The sequence below is a fragment of the Epinephelus moara genome, chromosome 19 (assembly GCF_006386435.1).
Source record: "Epinephelus moara isolate mb chromosome 19, YSFRI_EMoa_1.0, whole genome shotgun sequence".
In the NCBI taxonomy this organism is placed as follows: Eukaryota; Metazoa; Chordata; class Actinopteri; order Perciformes; family Serranidae; genus Epinephelus; species Epinephelus moara.
Window position 1 is genome coordinate 18,331,123 of NC_065524.1, and position 21,577 is coordinate 18,352,699.

Below are 21,577 nucleotides of genomic sequence, written 5' to 3' on the forward strand. Positions count from 1 at the left end.
TAGGCTGAATATGATTTATCTAATTTTGGCTACATAGTCTATTTTACCATCATGTTGATGATTGTGTAGATCCAGAGACTCTTTCCCCTCTATTTTTTTTTTTGAGGGACATTGCTATTTTATTTGCCAGTAGGTGGAGACCAAGCTCTATGTGTGTTGTATGCACAGCATCCTCTCAGATCTAAGGCCATATTTGACAGCACTGTCCATTTGTCTCTTCATGAATTGAATAATTACAGGTTTGACATAGAGATCTTCTATTCCCTCCACTGAAGCATGTTTTTCTGCAAGGTGACTGACTTCAGGATTCAGTGGTGATCACAGTTATTAAGCATATGCATGTCCAGTGATTTCTTTTTAAAGAACTCTCTGTATTATTTGCTTGGTGTTTGTAATCATTTGATGGTCTTATGTAGCTGTCATCTGCTGAATTTCTGTCAGTTCCTGGTTCAGAAATACACTTTAGTCAAACATGCAGTTGACACTGTCAAGTTCCCTGCAGCAGTTTTGAATCCATTTTTCTGCTATGTAATTATCATGTGGAGTTTCATAGTCATAGTGGAGAAATTACGGTGGGGTAATTATAGCACAGTTCCACTGTAATTGTAATGGTTTTGGTACCTTTGAACCAGGTTTGTATTCTTCATTTTTTATTTAGAGTCCTCACAGTTATACAGAATGAATGGGAGTGGATGACATTGTGATTATTTGCACGCCTCTGTTCATTAAAACTGTACATGTGTTTATGTCAAAGCGGTCTGTCAAAATATCTGTGAAATCTCACAGTTGCTCAGACTCCATTTCCTATAATGGCTACAGTACACGTCAACGGTGACATCAGCAGCAAGCCAAGCAAATGCATTTCACTTATGTTACATCTTAGACAGGTAAAAGCATTTATGAGCGCACTAGTATGGTTCTTTGCATTCGGATGCATTTTGAGGCTGTGCAAAAGTCTGAGAGTACCAGTGATGAAGAGATAACTGCTATATCAGACTGTAACTGTAATGCCAGAAAAACAGGAAGTGGAAATATTCTGTCACAGTGAAATATTACTTATTGCCTGTAGAGAATAAACACCGCAGTTGTTCATAAATTCTACACTGTGTAATATTAGATAAAATGTACCTTCAACTTGACAGAGGGGATGAATGTCTGTAAGTGAAACACCCACTTCCTTTTAGAGCCCAAGTAGCTTTTTGTGATCTTTGATGAACCCTAAGTTTGAAAGCCTAGCCTTTCAATCTCCAGCCTCTGTCCATTTATACATTTCCTTGGACTGTTCAGTACTTCAAAGCAGTGGTGCATAAGACCCTTAAGCAACAGGGCAAAATACCCCTGGGACCTTTAAATAAATCATTGGCTTTCTCTCTGCCCTTTTTAATGCCATTTGTAGGGGAGAAGTTAGAGAGGATGCAATCCTCTTGTAAATACACTGCAAGTACTTTCTTTTTGTCTGTGATTCTTGTCCCCCTACATTTGCTGACTGAATTTTGGAGGAAAGTGCTTCTAGTCCTGGTGATTCTTTTAAGAGCATTCTGAAAACATTGACAAATTGCAGTTTTATTTTGGAGGGCAGCTTTGTGTGATTCAGAGGGGCCTTCAACGGTAAGAACATTGTCCATGAGAAACAAAAGGCACTTTTCTTGCAACTGTGTGCAAAAACCACCACCCATAACTCTTCACTTTAACTGGTGTCTACTTTGAAATATTCAAAGAAGGGGTTCAGACATTGAGACTGTGGACAAAATGTTGAGCCTGCAGTTACCTCTCAATCACACAAGCCTTTCTTATAATGATACACTGTAGAGCACAACTAATGCTGGATTTTTGAGGCTGATACTGAGAATGTCAAGTTAAAAGAATAACATATTTGATGAAGACCATCAATTTGGTTATTTTGACAAAATTATACTGAGCGGGACATTTGAGAGTTAGAAAACAAACTTGACAAACTGCTACAAATTACATTAGATATATCTTAAGATTTGCTGTAATGTAATTTCCAGTTAGTTATCAGGCTACAAATATGACAGTATTTCTTCTGTAATAAGCAAATATTGGGGGATAATGTTGGCCATTCTGATGTACTGGTTTGGCTCTAATATACAGTGGTATATCAGTTTGTCCCCCCATCATTACTTTCCATAAATCGTAGAAGAATCTTTCCATGCAAATGCCATTGACCAAGTTCAGCCAAATAGCTGATGATGACACCATAGATAGACTGTAAAATTAATGGACTTATTTACTGTAACATTACCCATTGGTTTGAGGACCGTCATTTTGAAGCCTCAAGTTTGGCATTATGGCAGTTGCCATCTTGTTTTTTTTGGAGCTAGAAGTGACCATATTTGGGCGAGAGGCTGGTGCTGTAGAGGAGTGAGGGGTGGAGCTGACTGAGAAGGCGAGGACACTGTCATCAGCAGACAGCCTGTCACTCCAAGTGTCCCACCCTTAATTATATGCTTAACTTTAAGCCTTAACAATATGAAAAATTATTAAGGTTGTCATGAATGTTGAAATCAGCGAAAGAGACTGAAAGAGAAACAGTTTTTTGTACCAGTCTGTGAACATGTTTATTTCTGCTGTAAAGTTGGACATTTTAACATGGATTGGTCTGCGGAGATTTGATTTACTTCCAGAGCCAGCCTCGAGTGGCTGTTTGAAAAAGCAACAGCGGGTTTTGGCACTACGTGGACTTCATTTTTCAGCCCAGGAGGTTGCCGCTTGGATAGCACACATGAACATAAGTCAGCAAACCCTTTTTTAAAAACTTTTTGTGAGCTACTTTGAGTTCATGGAGTAACCAAATAACCTCTAGACCTACTAGCTTTTGTTAAACAAGCTGAAATAGCTTTAAAACAAACACTGTGATGACACAGGTATTTTGAAAGCCGTGCTCTATTAGGGAGTATCATGTACTCAAGTATTCAATTTGGACGTGAGTATTCATTCAGCATATTGAAGAATCACATTTTTTTCTTTGTAAAAAACATAAAACTGTAGTAAATATGAATGTAAACTGAACCTGTTTTATTTTAAAAGTTAACATTTTTTACATTTTATGGGTGGGACACAGTGATTTTACTGCTACCTATGAATACCTGCACAGATCCATATAGCAAAATCTGCACAGCCACACATAACTGTCAAGGTTTTCCGACAGAATTTGATCTAACGTTACAGGCAGATTGGCATAAGAGTGATATTTGGAAGTATTTTAGCAAATTCAATGATTTATCTGGGCTAATCTTCACTGTCTGCAGCATAGAAAGGCAGGTTAACTCTAACCCTTTGCTCCATTCTTGCTTGGGTGTTCATTTCGGACCATATTCCTACGTTAGATTGTTTTCGGCGAGCACTCAAGTACTCTATAATAATTTAATGCGAATACATCAGCTCACTATTCGTGTCCTGTAAGGCTACTCTTTGAAGTTGATGGACCCTACTTCCTGCAACAATGCACAAGGAGCCCTGTGGAGTCCATTTGTCCTGCAGAGGACGTGGAAGCTTCTTTTCAACCCAACAAAATATGCCAGTGAGCTTTTAAGTGAAACAAAATGGTAAAATATGACAACAGGATGTTTCACTTTGTGACAGTCCATTGTCAAGCAGATGGCAACAAACCAGAGAAACATGTGGCTGGACGCTGGAGATTCTACGTGCAGAATCAGCATCTGCACTAACATAACCTATATGTTTTCAGAGAGTCTGTTTGAAGTTTGGAGCGGAGTTTACTGCTTGCTGCAGTCTTGTCAGTTTGTAGTAAATAAATCAGTATATGGGTGACAGTGTGGAAAGTGGGTGTGGGAGAGGTGGGCCAAGCAAGTGGCAGTCAAAACAGCGGAGTGTGATAGCCCGAGAAAAGTGTCAGTCAATGCAAACATGCTGCCAGTGTGCTACTGTAAGAAATGGGCACAGACCTTTCAAGATGATGTAATAATCCTTGAAGTGCTTTTTCTTAAGTATTGTGTCTTCATGGCTTTTATTGTTAAACAATCAGAACCCTAAAGACATGTTTCCAGAGTCTGTTGCCCAGATCTTCCTTTCTTCCTCCATGGATAGTGTTGAATGTTTGTGTTATTGTGTTACACGACTCTGCCATGACAAAGGTTATGCACAGCTTCTCTTTGTCTATTTTTCTAATAGTAGTTGTAGACATAGAATTGACCTTGTTTGCTTTATGTCAACTAATTTGAATGTGCATATTCATACATGCACATGGGAAACAAGGGAAGTAAACATGTGTGAGTGTTGTTCCAGCCCTGCTCTTTCATGGTTGTTAATATAAAAATGGTTCAAAACAGCAATTATATACAGACTAAAATATTCTGAAGTCAATTTTAGAATTGTCACATTAACAAATTATTGTATAAAGCAGAATACATGTTTTTCTTCCATCTCATCATACCTCTCTTGGACGTAAAACCACATTAAGTGGCTTGAAGAATTACTACAAAACACACTCACAGCAGGGAGCCTTGATACTCCATCAGCTTATCACGTTCTTTTGTCTTGAATGTAGCGCAACATCTGTTTACTCACACATCCAGAGAAACGGAGCAACACGGTCATCAAATTGGAGTCCTTCATTCTACCTGTCAAATTGAGCTCTAATATCCACTAGTGTTTTATCTCAGGTTTGGCCCCTTGAAAATGGTGCCTCCCCTGATGTTTACTGGAAATGAGAGTGCAAGCTCAGAGGGTCATACCTTTCAGCAAGTGTCTGTACAGACAGATATTTTCATCAGTCTCTGGAGTTCTTTGTCAAAGACAGTGTTTCTGCGGGAAATCTCCCCTGGCATTTAATTTTCACATAAAATGTAATACATTTTGTCCGTCTGCAAGGGACAAGACAGGAGTCTAGGTGCTAGTGCCCCTGTGGAGAGCCACAGTAAGGTGAGGACAAGGGTCTAATGTTTCTCATTAAGAGTGAAACTACTGGTACTGCTCTGATTGAAAGTTTGTAATAGTTATAATTGTTGCAAATTGCCACAAATGATTATTAAAATATAATGAGGTATAACTATTGCTTCTGTTGATGTTCTCACATTGTTTCCCCAGCTGGCACTCCATTGGTAGATGAAGGCTTTTATAGCCACCAATCCTTTCTTTTATTTCAGGTTTTTTGCTTCCCTTATGAGTAAATTGGAGTTTATGCTGTGTGTGAACAGGGTTAAGGAAGGACATTTAATTATTTATTCCTCTACTCTGTGTCAGGGGGATAAATGTGCTGAAATTTTGTCCCTGGTCAGGCGTTCTTCCCAGTAGAAGATCTGCTTAGAGAGTAATGGATGATACATGGTAATGCAGTATGACCTATTCTCTCAGTGTGTTAATATTCATGGTGCTATGATTAATTTTACCAATTGCTTTAACCCACAAGCATATGCCAGCGGCTGCATACTGTGCATGGCTTGCATTTATTGGCTCCTGGCGTCATCCTAAACTCAGTTTGTCTGGCTGTAAATGAGTGTAAATGGATACCTTAGTGGAGCAATGAGCATGTGTTTATTGAAAGTAATGCCCTGTCACAATCACAGCTGGCAAAAAGCAAGCCACCATAACAGTGACATTCATTTGTTTGCAGCAGAGAGAGAATTTTGTGAAATATAGTCCATTTCGCAGGGGGGCATGTTTGCACTTGCTCAAGGCCATGCATCCTTGACTGATCTGGAACGGCTGTTTTCCGCATGTACATTGAAGTTGAAGTGTGGTATGTTATGGATTAAATGGTTATCGGGAGAAAGCTTTAAATTTAAATTGGTTGTGTGGTTTATCATGCTGTAATGGCACTGCTTAGGGTGTGTATTTAGCTGTTTGTCATGTATAGGCCTGAATCTCTTATCCATTAATGGTTTAAACTCTGTCATTTTATTTTGATTTTGGTGGCATTTAATCAAGGCCTAACAGCTCATAAATTAAAAAGCTCTACTGTCATATAAAACCTCTATTTAACATGTTGGGAAAACAGTGAAATTGATGTAGTTGTGGTGAGCTGTTTGTCTGTCTGCTCATTTTTTATTTGGCATCACAATGTGACTAATGATTCACATTATCACCTCAAGGAGGTATTGAGCTATGCCAACCATGTTGCTGAGTACATCTTTGTGACATGCTTCTCTTAAAGTTATTATGGGGTTGTCTGGGCTGTCTTCACCAACATCCATTTGCTGCAGAAAGAAAAGCCCCCAGCTTGAAATAGCATCTCTCTATTTAAGTGGTTTTGCCTCACCTCCGCTCTATGAATTGCTAATGCGTTTGAATGTTGGTCTTTTCTCTAAAAAAGCAGCTCGTACAGGAAGAACCACACAAACAAAAAATGGCCTGGATCAGAGAGTAGTGAGATCTTTCACCAAGGACAGGTGTATTGCATCTACTTTGTCCATTCATACAGAAGGTCACCAGCTCGAGTGAATGAAATCATTTTCTTTGCAGTGGTCAACACTGAAAAGGGACTGATGATTACCTGCTTTGTGAGTTTTGCAGAGCAATATTAAATACACCAATGGCAGAGGGATAATGTGTTCAAATACAGATGTCTCTCTTATTGAATCGATTGTTTAGTGCTGTGGATCATAATCAGAACAGAGACAGCACCGTTCTTGGTGTACTCAGAACACGCCCAGTGGTTTAATTAACTGGCTTTTACAGACAGCACTCATATAAAAATAGATACAGAAAACACCTGTACAAAGGCTGCTATTAATGATGTGGCTTGTAACTGTTAACAGCTGTTATAGTGTGGTTTTCGTCCACGTACAGCATTATCCCAAGATTAAGTTCAATAAAGTTAGCTGAATTATTCAACCTTGTAAGTCTTGTCAGTTATAATCGTTTTAAATTGTTGAAATTGAAATAGAATTTTACTGCTGAAAGGATTTTTTTTTTTTTCATAAAACTGGGCTGTCTAAGCTGTAGAAATAGAAAAGTAAAAAGTAGAAAGACGCTGACACTGTTGAAACGGTGCTTCATGTCCAGAGAAAACAGAGGGAAAGGGCTGTAGCATTTGCTTTTGCTTAAAGGTCTAGCATGTAGGATTTAGATAGGGCTATGCACAGTTTCTTGTCGGCCATTGTTGTTAGAAGCCTCTCCATGACAAGCAGCAATTTAAAAACACTGTTTTTTTCAAGTGAAACTGCTTTATTAAGTGTTTTTACTGGTTTTAGTCACCTGGCCTGTTTGTTAAAGAGAGAAGGACACTTCTGCGGATAATTCAGCTCCTGGTAAAAAACCTCCTGAACAATGAAGATTGAAGGAATTCTAATCAAGAGAAGTTTCAGCTGGTTGCAGTCTGTAATCCTCACATCCAAATCCTGTCCATTTTGACACAGGAAACACCATGGCGGACGGCTGGTAATGAGCAATTTTGAATTACAGTTTAACAGTAAGCTAAAATAGGAGGGAAGTTCACCAAAGTTCATTTACACATACTACCAAAGTATCGCTTTAACATCAAAGTCAGCCTTGTTAAACCTCAACTTGTTAAAGTTCTGCTAAACAAGCAGCAGCACCCAAAGCGATAATAAATAATAAATGAAAACAACCCCCATCATACATCAACTTACTGGTGGGAGATGCTGAAGAGACAGTTATGAATGTTTCTACCTAACTTTTTGGTTGATAACATTAATGCACACCTAATTTAACAGAAAAAACTTGTAAACTAAAGCTCATTCTTTTTCTAGTTTTGTTTTCCTTTGTCAGGCAGACAAAATTTATCAGATTTTTCAGGGTTTCCAGTGATGATGCTGCTGGGCTGAATGTAACCATGCATAATTTGTGTGTAAAATATCTGGTTTAATAATGACACACATATACAGTACATAGTCCACTGCTACTTGTCCTGCATACAATGTACCTCTTGTATGCAAACAAAAAATAAAGCCGATGAAACACAATTGAGGTTTAGTGAGCTAGCCATTATGTGAATGGCAGATAGGCTACCACCAGTAGTCAGTACAGTACAGAGAAACGTTAACAGGACACAGATGCATTGAATGTCTGTCACTAAAAATTGGCAGGAAGTATAAGTACCATGTGTTGTATTTTTTGTAATATAAAAATCTTAAACGTTATCACTTCAATGAAATAACCTAATTTTATTTCTTGTATTGTATTAGAGCATCTTATAGAGGGATACAGTACGACTTAATCTAATTCAGTAACTTTTAAATTCATACATATAAAGCTCTGCAAAGTGGTCCGTGTTAATGGAACCTCTCATGAAATAACATCATTGCTCGAAACACGTCATTAACTACCTGCCGGGTCCAAACGTCTACTGTACATTTCCTCTCTATGGTAAAACTACCACTAATGGAAGCTTGCCCCAAGCTTTCGGAATAATTTCTTTAAAACACCAAATTGCTTCACGAACCCACGAGCATGCTTTCAACAAAAATCATCGGGTTAAAAAGATCAGAAACATAGCTCTTTGAAGTCACGACCCTGTGGCCAGATAAGTCAGTGTCATAGGGGATGAGCGATCTGCATCGCCTCACTCCAAGTACTGGAGAGGAATTTGAGTGGTAAAATGAGCACAGGATTTAAAGCAATTAAAAACAATGAGCACAAAAAAAAGAAAGCGAATCCCTTTCCAGCGCGCCTTGATGGAAGCCTTTACATCTACTGAAATCCTGCCATGTCTTTGGACCTCATAGATGCTCTGCAGTTATTTTTATATCAGTTGTTGTTGTTGTTGTCATTCATTAATGAAATGAGTTCTGTAACGGAAAGGGAGGGCTGGGCGAGTTTTAATAGTTTATGACTCTGGTATAACTTGATGAGGGAATTTAAAGCATATTCTTCACAAAAAAAAAATCTGTTTTAATGTGTACATAGCCTTGAGCCTGTCAGGGGAAATTCAACATCATTTCAAGTGGATGAACAGGGTACATCCTTCAGTAATATCAAACTTGGATGTGAGGAATGATGTTTATTGAATCAGATTCAGGCAGACACACAAAAATCGTAAAGGGGCAGTGTGTAGGATTTAGGAGCATCTATTGGCAGAAATGGTATTTAATATACATAACTATGTTTTTATTAGTGTATAATCACCTAAAATAAGAATGTCTGTGTTTTCGTTACCTTGAAATGAGCCGTTTATATCTACATACAGAGCAGGCTCTCCTCCACAGAGTCCGCCATGCTGTCAGTAGCCCAGAAAAGACAAATGAAACACTGGCTTTAAATAGGGTCATTAATGTTTTTACATCAGCTACTGTAATTCTACTACATGCTTGGCACACGGGAGAAGTTTCAGTACCTCACCACTCTGCCGCTAAATGCTACACATCAGACCCTTCACGTGCAAATCTGAATCAAAAACATGAGATCTGTACTTTTAGAAAACCTTGTATTGCTTGTATGCTAGGAAGGGGGTGATAAATATTAAGTGTTGGCAACAAATGGCACAAAAAAATATCTTTGACTAATTCTTGGATTTCTTTTGTATCCATTTAGCACTTTACTCCATCATACTCTTCTGTGTCTTCCTGTGGATCCCCTTCGTTTATTTCTACTATGAAGAACGGGATGACGACAACTTGAACAAATGCTCGGTAAGAATGCCCCTTTCTTCTTGGACACACACTGTAGCCTGCTTAAATGAGGTTCTGAGAAATTCAAAGTTTATTCAAATGATTCAGGTGCTACTGGCCAATAATGCAAAATGTCTTGAAGTTTTTTTTCAGTTTAATTTCCCAGCCATCTTAAGGCATATTTGCACCCATTTTAACAAATGTCCATCCTTCCATTTTCATTTCGCCAAATCATCAAGTTCTCCCATCGGCTCTGCATATTGCATTAACCTTTACAATACAGCCAAATCAAGTTTAATCAACGCAGTGCAGGATGGTTAATGTATTTTTTCAGTAACTTTGTTTTAATGTTTTGTCTAATATTCTGTCAGTATTTGGTGCCATGGTACTGAAATAATACATCTTATTTTACCTGAATTTTTATAGATGAAGTGATAGATAAACATCTAATTGAAAACAAAAACTAGTTAATCAGAATTTTTCTTTTATGATTATATTAAGTAAGGGTAAAATCTGTTCTATAAATAGGGCTGGGCGATGTTTAGAAAATTAAACATGACAATATTTTTGACCAAATATCTTGATATCAATATTGCAACATTATGTAGGGTTGACTATTGGTGCTTTCACAAAATATTTACACAATGAGATTTTTTGCCAAATAGTCATCAGTAATATGGATATAATTACGAAGTTGAAGAACGAATAATAGAACAGCTAGAACAGTGTTGTAAGTTAAGAAAATTACATCACTTAACTGTAATGCAGCCTTTAAAACCAGGAAAAGACGACATTTACAGTATTACAAGATTCGAAATCGAAGATGATACCTAGTCTCATGTCATGATATCCAAATAATATCAATATGTTGCCCTGCCTTACCCCAAAATATCACAATCTATGGTATCATGTGATTTGTCCATCTGACTCTATTTGTAAATGGTTTTCTTCCTGACTGTTCACACAGGAAATAAACATGAGTTTATATTTATATTATTTGTTTATAATAGTAGTTTGAATAGCAGTTTTTTTTTAGTAATAGCAGCTGACTGATCTGTCAAGTGCTCTCAGTATATACTATAAAAGATGAGAAGAGCATTGTTTTACAAAAATGTAGGTTTCAAAACATTAAAAAGGGCTTGTTGTTTTTAGGAAATTCAGTCAGCATGTTTATAAGGACATGAAAATACAGTACATATACAATGTGTTTGTGTTTACAATAAAAACCTAAATTGGCTAGACAAACTTAAATGAAGAGAACAAAAAGATTACAATGAAATACTGTTCAAATAATATTTTGTGGCAGTAAAAAGAGTCACATTGTCAAACCTTTGCACCATTGCATTCATACTGTAAATTATAGGCCGCATATTGTCACCTGAAATTTGACAAAATTTTAAATCCCTATCTTCAGAGGTCTTTTTATTGAGTGATGTACCAAACAGCAGCTATTGCATAGTGCCTTTTCTCCTTTCTGCATGTCAGTTTTGAGCTGACAGAGGCACTTTCTCTTACAGACAGGGAGGTCTTTTGTATTGTTACTTTAAAAGCACCTTGAATAGCACTGGGAGTGACATGTTATCTCCGCCAGGTCAAACTGGATCTACACTGACTCTGTATAGCTCTCACTCACTATAGTCCTTAGCTAAATGGAGTATGACCCCCTTCCCTCGCTCACAATGAATAATAATATTTCACTTCATGGCCGTGATTGACCAGTTACATTTTTTTCTTTTATTCCAGCAAGTGAAAAACGCTCTGAAGTACACAATTGGATTTGCCATTGTCTGCGTGGTGCTCCTTTTAATTGGGTAAGCTGGGGGACATGGATGGGTTCTTCTGCTTCAGTACACGATAGGTAGAAAGAGGTGTGGATATGTCATTGTGTTCAGTTAATGAGAGGAGGACCCCTTCAAACAGCTACAGTACCATTTGTCTGGCCATGATAAGCCATTCAAGAGGAAAAAACTATAGACCTGTGTCTAAATATAGGTTGTGTGCTCGTCTGTCTGATTCTAAACTAGATTCCTTGCATTTTCTCTACGTACAAAGCACGTGTGGAGCAAATTCTGAGTCATTCTGTGACATTGTATGTTGTATCTACTAATCTATATTGATGCACATTCTTAGCGATGTCCCATTTGCCAGCCGCTTTATACTGGTTGTGTTCAGCAGCACCTGCACTCTATAATAGATTCCTTTGCAGCCGTGACAGCGACATGCCTGGAGTTCAACCTATACAATGTAATGTGCTCTCTCAACCATTAAATGGTGCGTTGGAAGGAGCCTTACCTAGTTTGGGAAAATAAAGGACACATGACTTTACTTTCTCCCAGCTTAAAAGTTGGAAGTAAGGACTTTTTATAGACAGAAGCAATTTAGCCCCTCTTTTACCTCATGAGGTGGAACTATTGCCGCTTTATTCTGGCAATTGTTGCTGTGGTCGTTTGATTTTCAACAACATGATAGCTTTTATCCTGGCCTGCTTCTCTGATACTGGGAGACATAATGGCCGTGTTTGGTGACTGTTCACTCAGTAGGTCTTTTCTTGATGGCTTTTGTTTGTTGTCTTTATATCTTGCAAGCTGTTAAACTCCTTAAATGACCCCTGATCCTTCAGTGATACCGGTTTTTATTTGATTTTTTTTGCCACAGCAAAGAACTTATCTTAAAGGTCCAGTGTTTAGAGTTTAGGGAGAAATATTGGCAGAAATGGAATATGATATAATAAGTTTGTTTTCATTAGAGTATGATTTATTGAGATTGCCATGTTCAACATCATGTCAGTAGCCCAGAACAGACACACCAAACACTGGCTCCAGAAAGGCCCACATTTTTGTGTCAGCCACCGTAGTCAGAAGCCCATTTACTAGAATCTACTGGTTTAAATCATTGCATCTGTTTGTTTTGGAGAGGAGGAGACCTTTGCAAATAATTTGGTTCCCAGTGAAAACCTCCTTAATGTCTGGACCTTAAGTTATCAGAGAAAAATGTGAGCATACATAAGCATGTGGTGGGCGAGCCGTCTCCGACATGCCAAACAGTGTCAGAGAAACACTTGATTTGTGACATGAAACTGCTTTATTCAGTGTTTTTACCAGTTTTAATCACCTGAACCGTTTGTTTTGGAGGGTAGAGATCTTTGCAGATAATTTGGCTCTGGGTAAAAACACCCTGAACATTGAATAGTGAAGGAATTCTGGGAGAAGTTTCAGCTGGTTGCAATCTGCAATTGTTGCCACTAGATGCCACTAAATCCCCATAAATCCTACACATTGTTCCTTTAACAAGTCATTTAGTCTTTTATCCAGCCATTAAAACTTATTTTTTCTGTATTAGTCTAAAGAATATTGATAAATGCTTTTACAGAATCACAACAGTAGCTCCATAGTCTAAAAAATCCCGTCACATTTACTGCATGTTTTTTTTATTAAAGACCAAGGCAACAAGAGGAGCTCTGTCAGAGGAGTATGAGGCTACTCGTAGTATCTTAAAGTTCTGTTCATGACCATTGACGATTCAGTGTATGCATGAACTATTGAACACTTTTCAAAATGAATAGGTAAAAGCATGAATAACTCTAAATGCTTCCCTGTGATTCATTCTGAGAAAACACATACATTTTAGTGTTTGAGATAGTTACATCCTTACTGCAGACCCAGTTGTGAAGAGTTCAGTAAGAGTTAAGGTCACTTTCACAGGGTTTCCTTTCATAAAATAAAAAATGACACATAACTTGACTGAAAGGCAACACATTCACATGAAAAAGATGAAGTGCCAGTGTGGAGCCCTGAGGGTATCCACATGATAGTGGGGCAGATGAGGCCTGTTGAGACCAGGAATTTTGTTTTGTTTTTTGCGTATGAGGCAAAGGGAAGTCTTTGAGATGCTGATCTAATGTCTTTTACCTCCCCTGGTGAAGTTTTTTATTTATTCCTTTTTTTTTTTTTGAACTACCAGTTTTTAACTTCCTAAAAGAATCCTTGTAGATTCATAGAGCACCATATTTCTCTGCTGTCTGTCAGGAAGGATAAATGATCAATGGGAAACTATTTCATTATTAATGAAATCAAAGTCTGCACTAAAATTGAGCATCCATACTGTTGACCTCTTTCCCCCTTTAGCTTGCATAGAAATATAGTCGTAATCCTAAGAAGTTCTTTTTCAGAAGTGTTGACAAACTATGTTTTTAATTTTTTCCGATAACTGCAAAAGCTCCTAAGATGCAATTTATATATATCTCTATATATCTAGATTGGAAATTCTGTATGTGTGACGATGTGAGTCTGAATGTCTAAATGTAATCAGGATTATTGAATAATATAATCAGGAGCTTACAGGATGTGAGGGGACTTATTACAATAAACAAAACACGACAAATACAGGTTTAAAGGTTAAAACATCTGGTTGATTGGAAGATAATTGTATAATTTTATGGGACATAAATATGAAAATGTTTGTGCAAGGAAATGCTGATTTGACTCAGCAGGTCATGACAGTCATTAATTGTTAATAAAGTAGAAGGCCATAAGATTTAACATATTATGCAGCTTATGTTTTTTTTGTTTGTTTGTCCCAACATGAATTAAAAAGGATAAGAGGGGATACAGAGTTTAGAAGACTGTCCATTGTGGTAAGAACAGCAATAAATCTAGTTTTCAAGGGAGCAATAGTATCAAAGTGGATAAGCAAAAGGTCAATAAAACGGTTTACAAGAACCTCTTTGTATGATTTGTAAGCCCTGTGTTTGCTATAAACACATTAACAGGGAGTGTATCATCATATTTAACACTGTGGATTATTTATGTCTGTTTATTTGATTTTTATTTGATGAAGTCCCATTTAAATTTAGGATTTCTTTCACATATTAAGACAAGAGGAAATGGAAGAAAAACAGTCTAGAGAAGGAGAGAAGCACTAGTCCAAAAACACAGCATGCAGATAAGTAAGAAAAACAGATATTCACCATGGAGCTTAGATGTGTCATTGCTGGAGAGCAGAACATACTGTGAAAGCTTCTTTTCCCATTTCTGCCTGAGCATTACACTATATGGGACATAAAAGGTCTGTGTAGTGGGCTATACTGTAGATGTTAGACCACAAGCACATTTCTAAGTACTGCCCAGCAGCTTTTTTAAACAACATAGTTTGTTAAAATAGAAATTGTTTTTTTCTGTGTTGTCACTGTTTTCCAACTGAACTCGCTGCAATCTGTCTTTCTGTCTGTGTTTCTCTGGCTCTCTCACCATCTTTCAGAAACAGCAGTAACCCAGGGATATGTTTGTCTGTTGTGGAATGCTTAAAAAAAACATGGACAGGGATTTTTTTTCATAATTTTCTTTGGGTCTGTGGCTCGTAGAGAAAATAAACCAGTTGCTGAAACCATTCCTGCCAGTACAAAGACTCAACTTAAGCATATTGTGCACTGGATACAAAAATAGCATAAAGCATTTTACCTTACTTATGTTAATATATTGTTTTGTATCTTTCAGAGCCTTCGTTCCACTTGAAACCCCTCCTAGTCAGAATTCCACCCAATGGGAGAAAGTACAATACCTCTTTGAGGAGCTCGGGAGTAGTCGTAAGTATATTCTCTTTAGAAAATACAGGGCTCTTACTGTACTTTTATAGCTGTTGCCATGACTATCAGATTGTATTTTCTTTAATTCTTGTTAAGTTAGACTATTTATTTAAGTCCACCCTACCCCTTCATTAGCTGTATTCATTACTACCTTAAACTTAGTCTATTGCTTCTATCCATTCTTTATACTCTTTACTTTTCTGCTTCTTTCTGTTATGTTCTTTCTAATATCCGACAACTACCCAGCCACATCGATCGGTGCAAAGTCTTAAGGTTTAGAGACAGAATGGGCCGCAAATTTTTAGATTGGGTGCAGTTGCAGACAAAGCAAAAACACATGTTTTGTCTCAAGATAGAGCAGGTTGGCACGGTATGAAAATGTTTTAACTAGAGCAAAAAAGTGTGCACTCATCTCAGCCTTATGACCCTACTTCACACAAGTATGGACACTGGTACATTATTACACAAGTTTCTCCCTTTTTAGTACTAATGCAAAGCCAGGCGTTGCAGTTTAGCGAGTTTAAAACTAATGCAGTGTTAAACAGCTTCCATTTTATTTAGGAAATAAGAGGTTACTGTATCTCCTTACTGTGGACTCACCATTATATTCACTTCTCCAGCAAGTCCTTGCTAAATCAACAACTGTATTTACCAGTTTTTGAAAAACAATGACTTTATAGCCCGAACATCAGTGTCATAGTGACAATAATTTGGTAATGATGGTTGACTGTGTGATCCAACACCAGGACACCCTCTTTGGGCCCCTTCACTTGTTGAATGGAGCATTGCCAAGTGTGGACTCCTAACAGTCCTCTGGCCTTTTGCCATCTGGGGATCAAGGCGGAAGTTGAACCATCTGCCTCTCTTCACAATAGTGGACCCCTACATGGTCTCCCTAACCTTCCTCCCTTGGCACCGGGGGAAACTGCCCGGCTGCTGAGGAGGAAATGCGAGGATCATCCCTTTTCTAATTCCTCATCTCTTCTCTCTCCAGATGGGAGGTTAATTGAGTAAAGGAAAGGCACTTTTGCCACATAACCTTGCTGACTGCTTTGCAACGGCTGTTCATTACGGCCGCTACATCTTTAATGGCTCCAACATTTTATATATGTTACAGTGTTCCGATGATGCCTGACTGTACTTTAGATCGGTAGCTATTAATGTTAGTATTCAAGACCAGACAGTGCAGTCTTGTATTTTTGGCCATGCCTCAGGGTGGAGTAGAATGGGTGGGAGTCCAACTTTAACTAGGAAGAATACTTGGGCAAGAAACACTGCCTATCCTCATTATCAGTGAGAAAAGACTGAATAAAGTCATACTGACCCTGACATACACATACACACAAATATATAGTACTACCTGTACGTGTATGAGCAAATCTAAACCATAGCAATTATTTCTACCAGTGTGTTTTATTCTCTACAACCCTCATAGCTCACAATAGAAAAGACCGAAATGCAATATTAGCCTGGAGTCACTCTGTTTTCCTGTATGAGACAACTGTATTTATAGAAGTGGTACAGACCGTTCTTATAGCTGACCCTGACTCTCAGGTCTGTGAAGATAATACCGTACCATACATGATTAAGAGAAGAGAAAAAGAATGCATGTTTAAAGTTCAAACATGTTTATCCTTGTTTTTGTGCTTCTACAATATAATAAGTCAGTATAACTTACATTACTGCTATCTAACAACCATAACATGTGTTGCTAAATTGTTCCTATCTGCAAAGCAGCCATCAAAGCCATTTAACTTTGAGAAACTAAAAGCAGACAAGATGTTCCCTGGACTGCGTTGTTCTCATGCAGCAAAGAGCAGTTCAGAGTACGCGGCTTTCTCTGAGTCTGTGGGTGGGGTCCTGGAGAGAGCGCCACCTAAGGACTCCACAGATCTGCTAGGGGACGCAAACGCCTGAAGGCTTTTGTCCTTCTTGCATTTAATTGCATAAATATAATCTCTACCTTGTTGTTCCATCTCTATTTGCATTTTATGTATTGGCATTGTGACTACATAGAATACAAATCAATACAACCCTGACTGTATCTGTATCTGTTTTAAAAGTTTCACATACCAGATAGCATTGTGTGCGAATTGGATTTTTGTGCTTTTTAAACCTGTCGATAATCCTTTAGGGCTAAAACATTGCATTGTAATGAAGTGTAAGTCTAATCGTAAATGATACACCCTACGTGGTATATGAAAACTTTTGGCGAATTGTTTGTTTGTCAAGTTTTGTGTCATGAAAGCCTTATTTTAATCAATATGTTCCATGTTCTGACCTGCCTTCAGAACACTGTTTGATTCTGAAATGAAAGCAACTGTGAAATACGTCACGTGCGTTCATTTTTACATTCAGAGTCATGTATCTTTTTAATTTAATCGAACCGTAATGTTTCTTCACGTAATAATTTCTGTACATTTCTGCCTAAGGTTTGTGTTTTGCTGAGTTTTGAAAAAGCATAGAGGCTATTACTTTTTAAATGCATTTGAGGCTTAAGTTGACAGATACACGGTGAGGGAGTTGAAGTGACGCTGTTGATCTCATCTTGATAAATCTTTTGGCATTTCCTGCCGTCTCTCAAGTTGTTCCTCAACTGTGGGATTAAAACTGCAATATGCCCAAGAAATCTTCTTAAACACAAACTACTATCTAATCCCGTTTCCCAAATTATTTGACCTTTTCAGCTTTGTTCACACAGAGTAAAAAGACAGCTACAGTGGTGATAACTTCCTCAACTTTGCCACAGGCCTCCACATGCTGTTGTTTGGCTCTACGTGGACATTGCTGCAGTCATTTAGTATACGATATCGCATCCCTTCAGCATCCCGTCGCTTTTGATGATTCTGTCATTCCACTGAAGTAGGGGTCTTGGGCTAAAGGAGCTCCTTAATAAACACCTCTCTGTACAAGTCTCATGCATGCACACAAGCCTGAAGGGCTATATGCAGAGTGAGATAAGAGCTACCTCATTCCATTGCTGTTGGAATCGAAGCTGTACAGATGTGGAAGCACCAGCGATAATAGACAATATTCCCTCTGTTTAATCCCCGGAAAATCTGCTCAAGAAACCAAGAAGAGTGGCAGCAAACATCTATCCTTTGCTTTGTGTGGAGTTCATGAACAGAATGTTCTCCATGCAGAACATGAGCCATTGTCTATTTTACCAAGCTCACCACTAAACAATGGCAGCAAAATCGCAATGAAACACTCGGGAATAGGAAACATGTATTCAAATGTTAATGTTCAGCCCAGCTGTCAGACTTCAAAGTTTTCTTTTGGCATACAATACAATAGGGAGCAGGCATATAATTTATCTCAATTTTCCACCTCTTTGTCCTGCTGCTTGTGAAATGTCTCTAAAAGAAAGTGATAAATGTTATAAATAACACAAATTGTACATGCTCTGAATACTGACTTAATATTCTCAATCAAATGCCTCTGTCAAGGAGAAAGGCAAGCAGAGAGCCACCTATGCCCGTGCCGGCAGGTGGGCTGGGCACTACGAAGTTGCCGCTGAGAGGATGCGGGATATCTATAAAGGGACAACTGTGTAGCTTTTTACGTGGAACTCTGTAACAGGTGGGATCTTGACAGGGGATAGAAGCAATCAGTCTCTCCATCAATCCCTGTCTTCTAACCCCAGCTCTGACAGCTGGTGTGACACCTACTGTTGCCCTTGCCTGATGGGTGGTCCCCTCTCTGCCTCAATCAAAGGTGACACTCATCAGCTCAACCTATATACATTGAAAGATCCAGCTGTTGCGGCTGCAAACTGATCGTGATCAATGTATGAAATGACAAGGAAATGGGGACCAGATGTGTCTCCAGAGGAAGACTTTGCTACTGTGCATTCATTAAAGGCAGATACAATATCCTACAGTACCAGATTACCAGCATGATGCCCTGTCCTTGTCCTTGTGAATAACATTCTTCCTAATTGCTATCAACAAACTCCCTGAGTTTTCCTTTTTAGCACAGAGGTGCGTCGTTGCAGTTCCAGATGGGCATTAAGAAACTGAAAAGGTCCGTTCTCCCAAGTAGCTAAAAAGAACAAATTTTACACTTACATTCCTGGTATCTAGCCATGTGGTATCATCATTGTGTTGCAGAGGCTTTATATCTGCCACCATTTTAAAGGGGTGATCTAGGGACTCACATTACTCGTTTGCAAAATCCAGGTAAGTAGCACATAGGGCTGGGCGATAACTACATCATAACTATGTCCAATATATTGATATATAGAGCTGCTCCTCTGTTTAATCTGTCTGTTAATTAGTCTACAGTGCGATATCAGTCTATATGTTGCACATGGTACGCTAAATCGGTCTGTGATATGATTGAAGTTACCACAGTAGCACACGTACAATACTGTGGGCCTTTTCCTCTGTCACCTTTGGCCGCACCGAGTAAAGCCATACTGTGCCGATTTGCATTCCCATTATCAATTTAGACTGTGACAGAGATGGTCCTTCTCTGGAGTAGGTCCAAAAATAGGGCCAACCGCTCTCAAGCGGGTAGCGGTGACGTCTCTGCAGGAGACAGTTTTTAAAAGTCTCAGCTCAAAACTATTGCAGCTTCTAACTCTAGCTCTGCGGTTTAGAGTTTAGTTTCTCTCCTGCGTCCTGTTTTTACTTTAGATATCTGCTTCATTGTACTGTTTCATGTTCGCTATAAGCTGTATTAGAAGTTGTGTTTAGTTGCTGCTCAAAAATCCAACATTTCTTTATTTTGCTGCTTCACAATAAAAGTTTATACATAACAAAATAATGGGGGACTTTTATTATGAAGAATCTATAAGAAATTAAGTGTATTTATCACTGCATTAGCGTAACTTTGTTAGCAGTCAATAAAGACAAGTCTAATAATACGGCAGGGAGGAAGAGTAAAAGCAGAAACAGTGAGATGTTGATGAAGATCTGCAGACAACAGGCTCTTACTGCACCTCTTCAAACAGCTCACCTCCAACAGGTAATAGCCCCAGCCCTAGCAGCACATACAAAAATATTCTGACTTAAAGTACCTAGTCTGATTCAAGCTCGAAAAAAGCTGGATCCTGGGGCAACCTCTAGCTCACCTGGTAGAGTGTGCACCCTGCATAGGCTGAGGCCCTTGCAGTGGCTTGGGTTGGATTCTGACCTTGCTGGAAATGCCCAAAAAGTAATCTGCTGGATCCTACATTTTCTATAATGCCCCAGAATACCCTTCTTATCAGGTAAATTCCCATTTCCTCGAAATCTATTTCCAGTTTATAATGCAGGCTTTCTAATAAAAATGTGTTTTCTCCAAACACAAACTGGGATAGCCCTAAAAATATCACCATGGCATCTTTGAGGTCGTCTCCTCAGACTAGACAAAGCTTCTCCAGGGCCAGGGCCTCCAGACATTATACAACGGTTTTCACAAGCTGAGTAGCATTACACATGAAGAGTAAACTGACCTTCTTTGCACAGTCAGTGGAGTGTCTCTTAAAACTCACCAACAATATTTCTTTTCGAAAACAATGTCCCTGCTATTCAGGATAATTCAGAGACTTCTCTCATGTTTTAAGTTAATTTATAGTGTAAACAACCTTCACTAGAATTGCTACTAAGAAAGTTATCACACCCATTGAAGAGGGTGATTGTTTCCCATCCCAAATGTTAGCTGACTGAGTAACAGCAGCTAACATTAGCTTTTGTTTTGCATGTAGTATCTGTATTTTTATCAGGTTCAGTTCAGTAACAGCAGCTTTGGCTCTGTGCAGTACAGCAATTTTTGTCTCACCATGAAACACATCACTCCTGTTCCTTTTGAATTATGTGCAGTGCACAGTCAGTGGGGGAGTTGAGAGCAAACTAGATTATGCTTAAACATTCTATGACTTTTTTTTGTTCATTGGATTGTCTGCAGGAGTGTGGCAATGACACTTTAGAAGCATCTTTAGAATATTCGAAGAAATGTAGATGCAGCGTTATTCACTTTGTGCGGATGCTGCAATAGGGTTTGAATGCTGGAAACATTTCAGCTGTCAATGTTGAGTTTGACAGCTGACAACAAACAGACAGCTGACTGAAACACCGTCAAAGTGCACACATGAAAGTAGGCTCCTGATAGTCATGGCAAAGCGATCATTGATATTTCTTTCAGAAGCCAAGGTGAAATCTCTGATGTCCGTCTTGTCTGTTCACCTGCAGATGGTCTACCTGCTCTGGCTTTCTCCATCAGCTCCTTGACCTTGATTGGCATGTTGGCAGTGATCACTTACACGGTGAGTTGGGACCTGAGACAAGTGGTTGATGTTGTTTCATGTGTTCAGTGGAGCTATATCGGCACAGTAATTAAAGCAAATCATCCAATGGGATGGTTTCCAATTCCTGCCAGCCTTGTAGCTTAATAGGACCTGTGCTTGTTGAGACATCTGACATATAAAATATTTTGAAGTATGAAGAAAGACTAAATAGAATAA

The 21,577-nt window shown here is 38.6% G+C and overlaps 1 protein-coding gene across 2 annotated transcripts in view; it reads left to right on the plus strand.

The window, feature by feature from the left end:
- The window catches only part of lmbrd1 (LMBR1 domain containing 1), a 71,320-nt gene that overhangs the window by 9,429 nt on the left and 40,314 nt on the right, over window positions 1-21,577 (plus strand). For both annotated transcript variants that reach the window (XM_050071208.1, XM_050071210.1), the window contains exons 4-7: window positions 9,472-9,569; window positions 11,292-11,359; window positions 15,041-15,129; window positions 21,306-21,379. In XM_050071208.1, coding sequence (XP_049927165.1) covers window positions 9,472-9,569; window positions 11,292-11,359; window positions 15,041-15,129; window positions 21,306-21,379 — 329 coding nt within the window. The remainder of the gene's footprint in view (window positions 1-9,471; window positions 9,570-11,291; window positions 11,360-15,040; window positions 15,130-21,305; window positions 21,380-21,577) is intronic.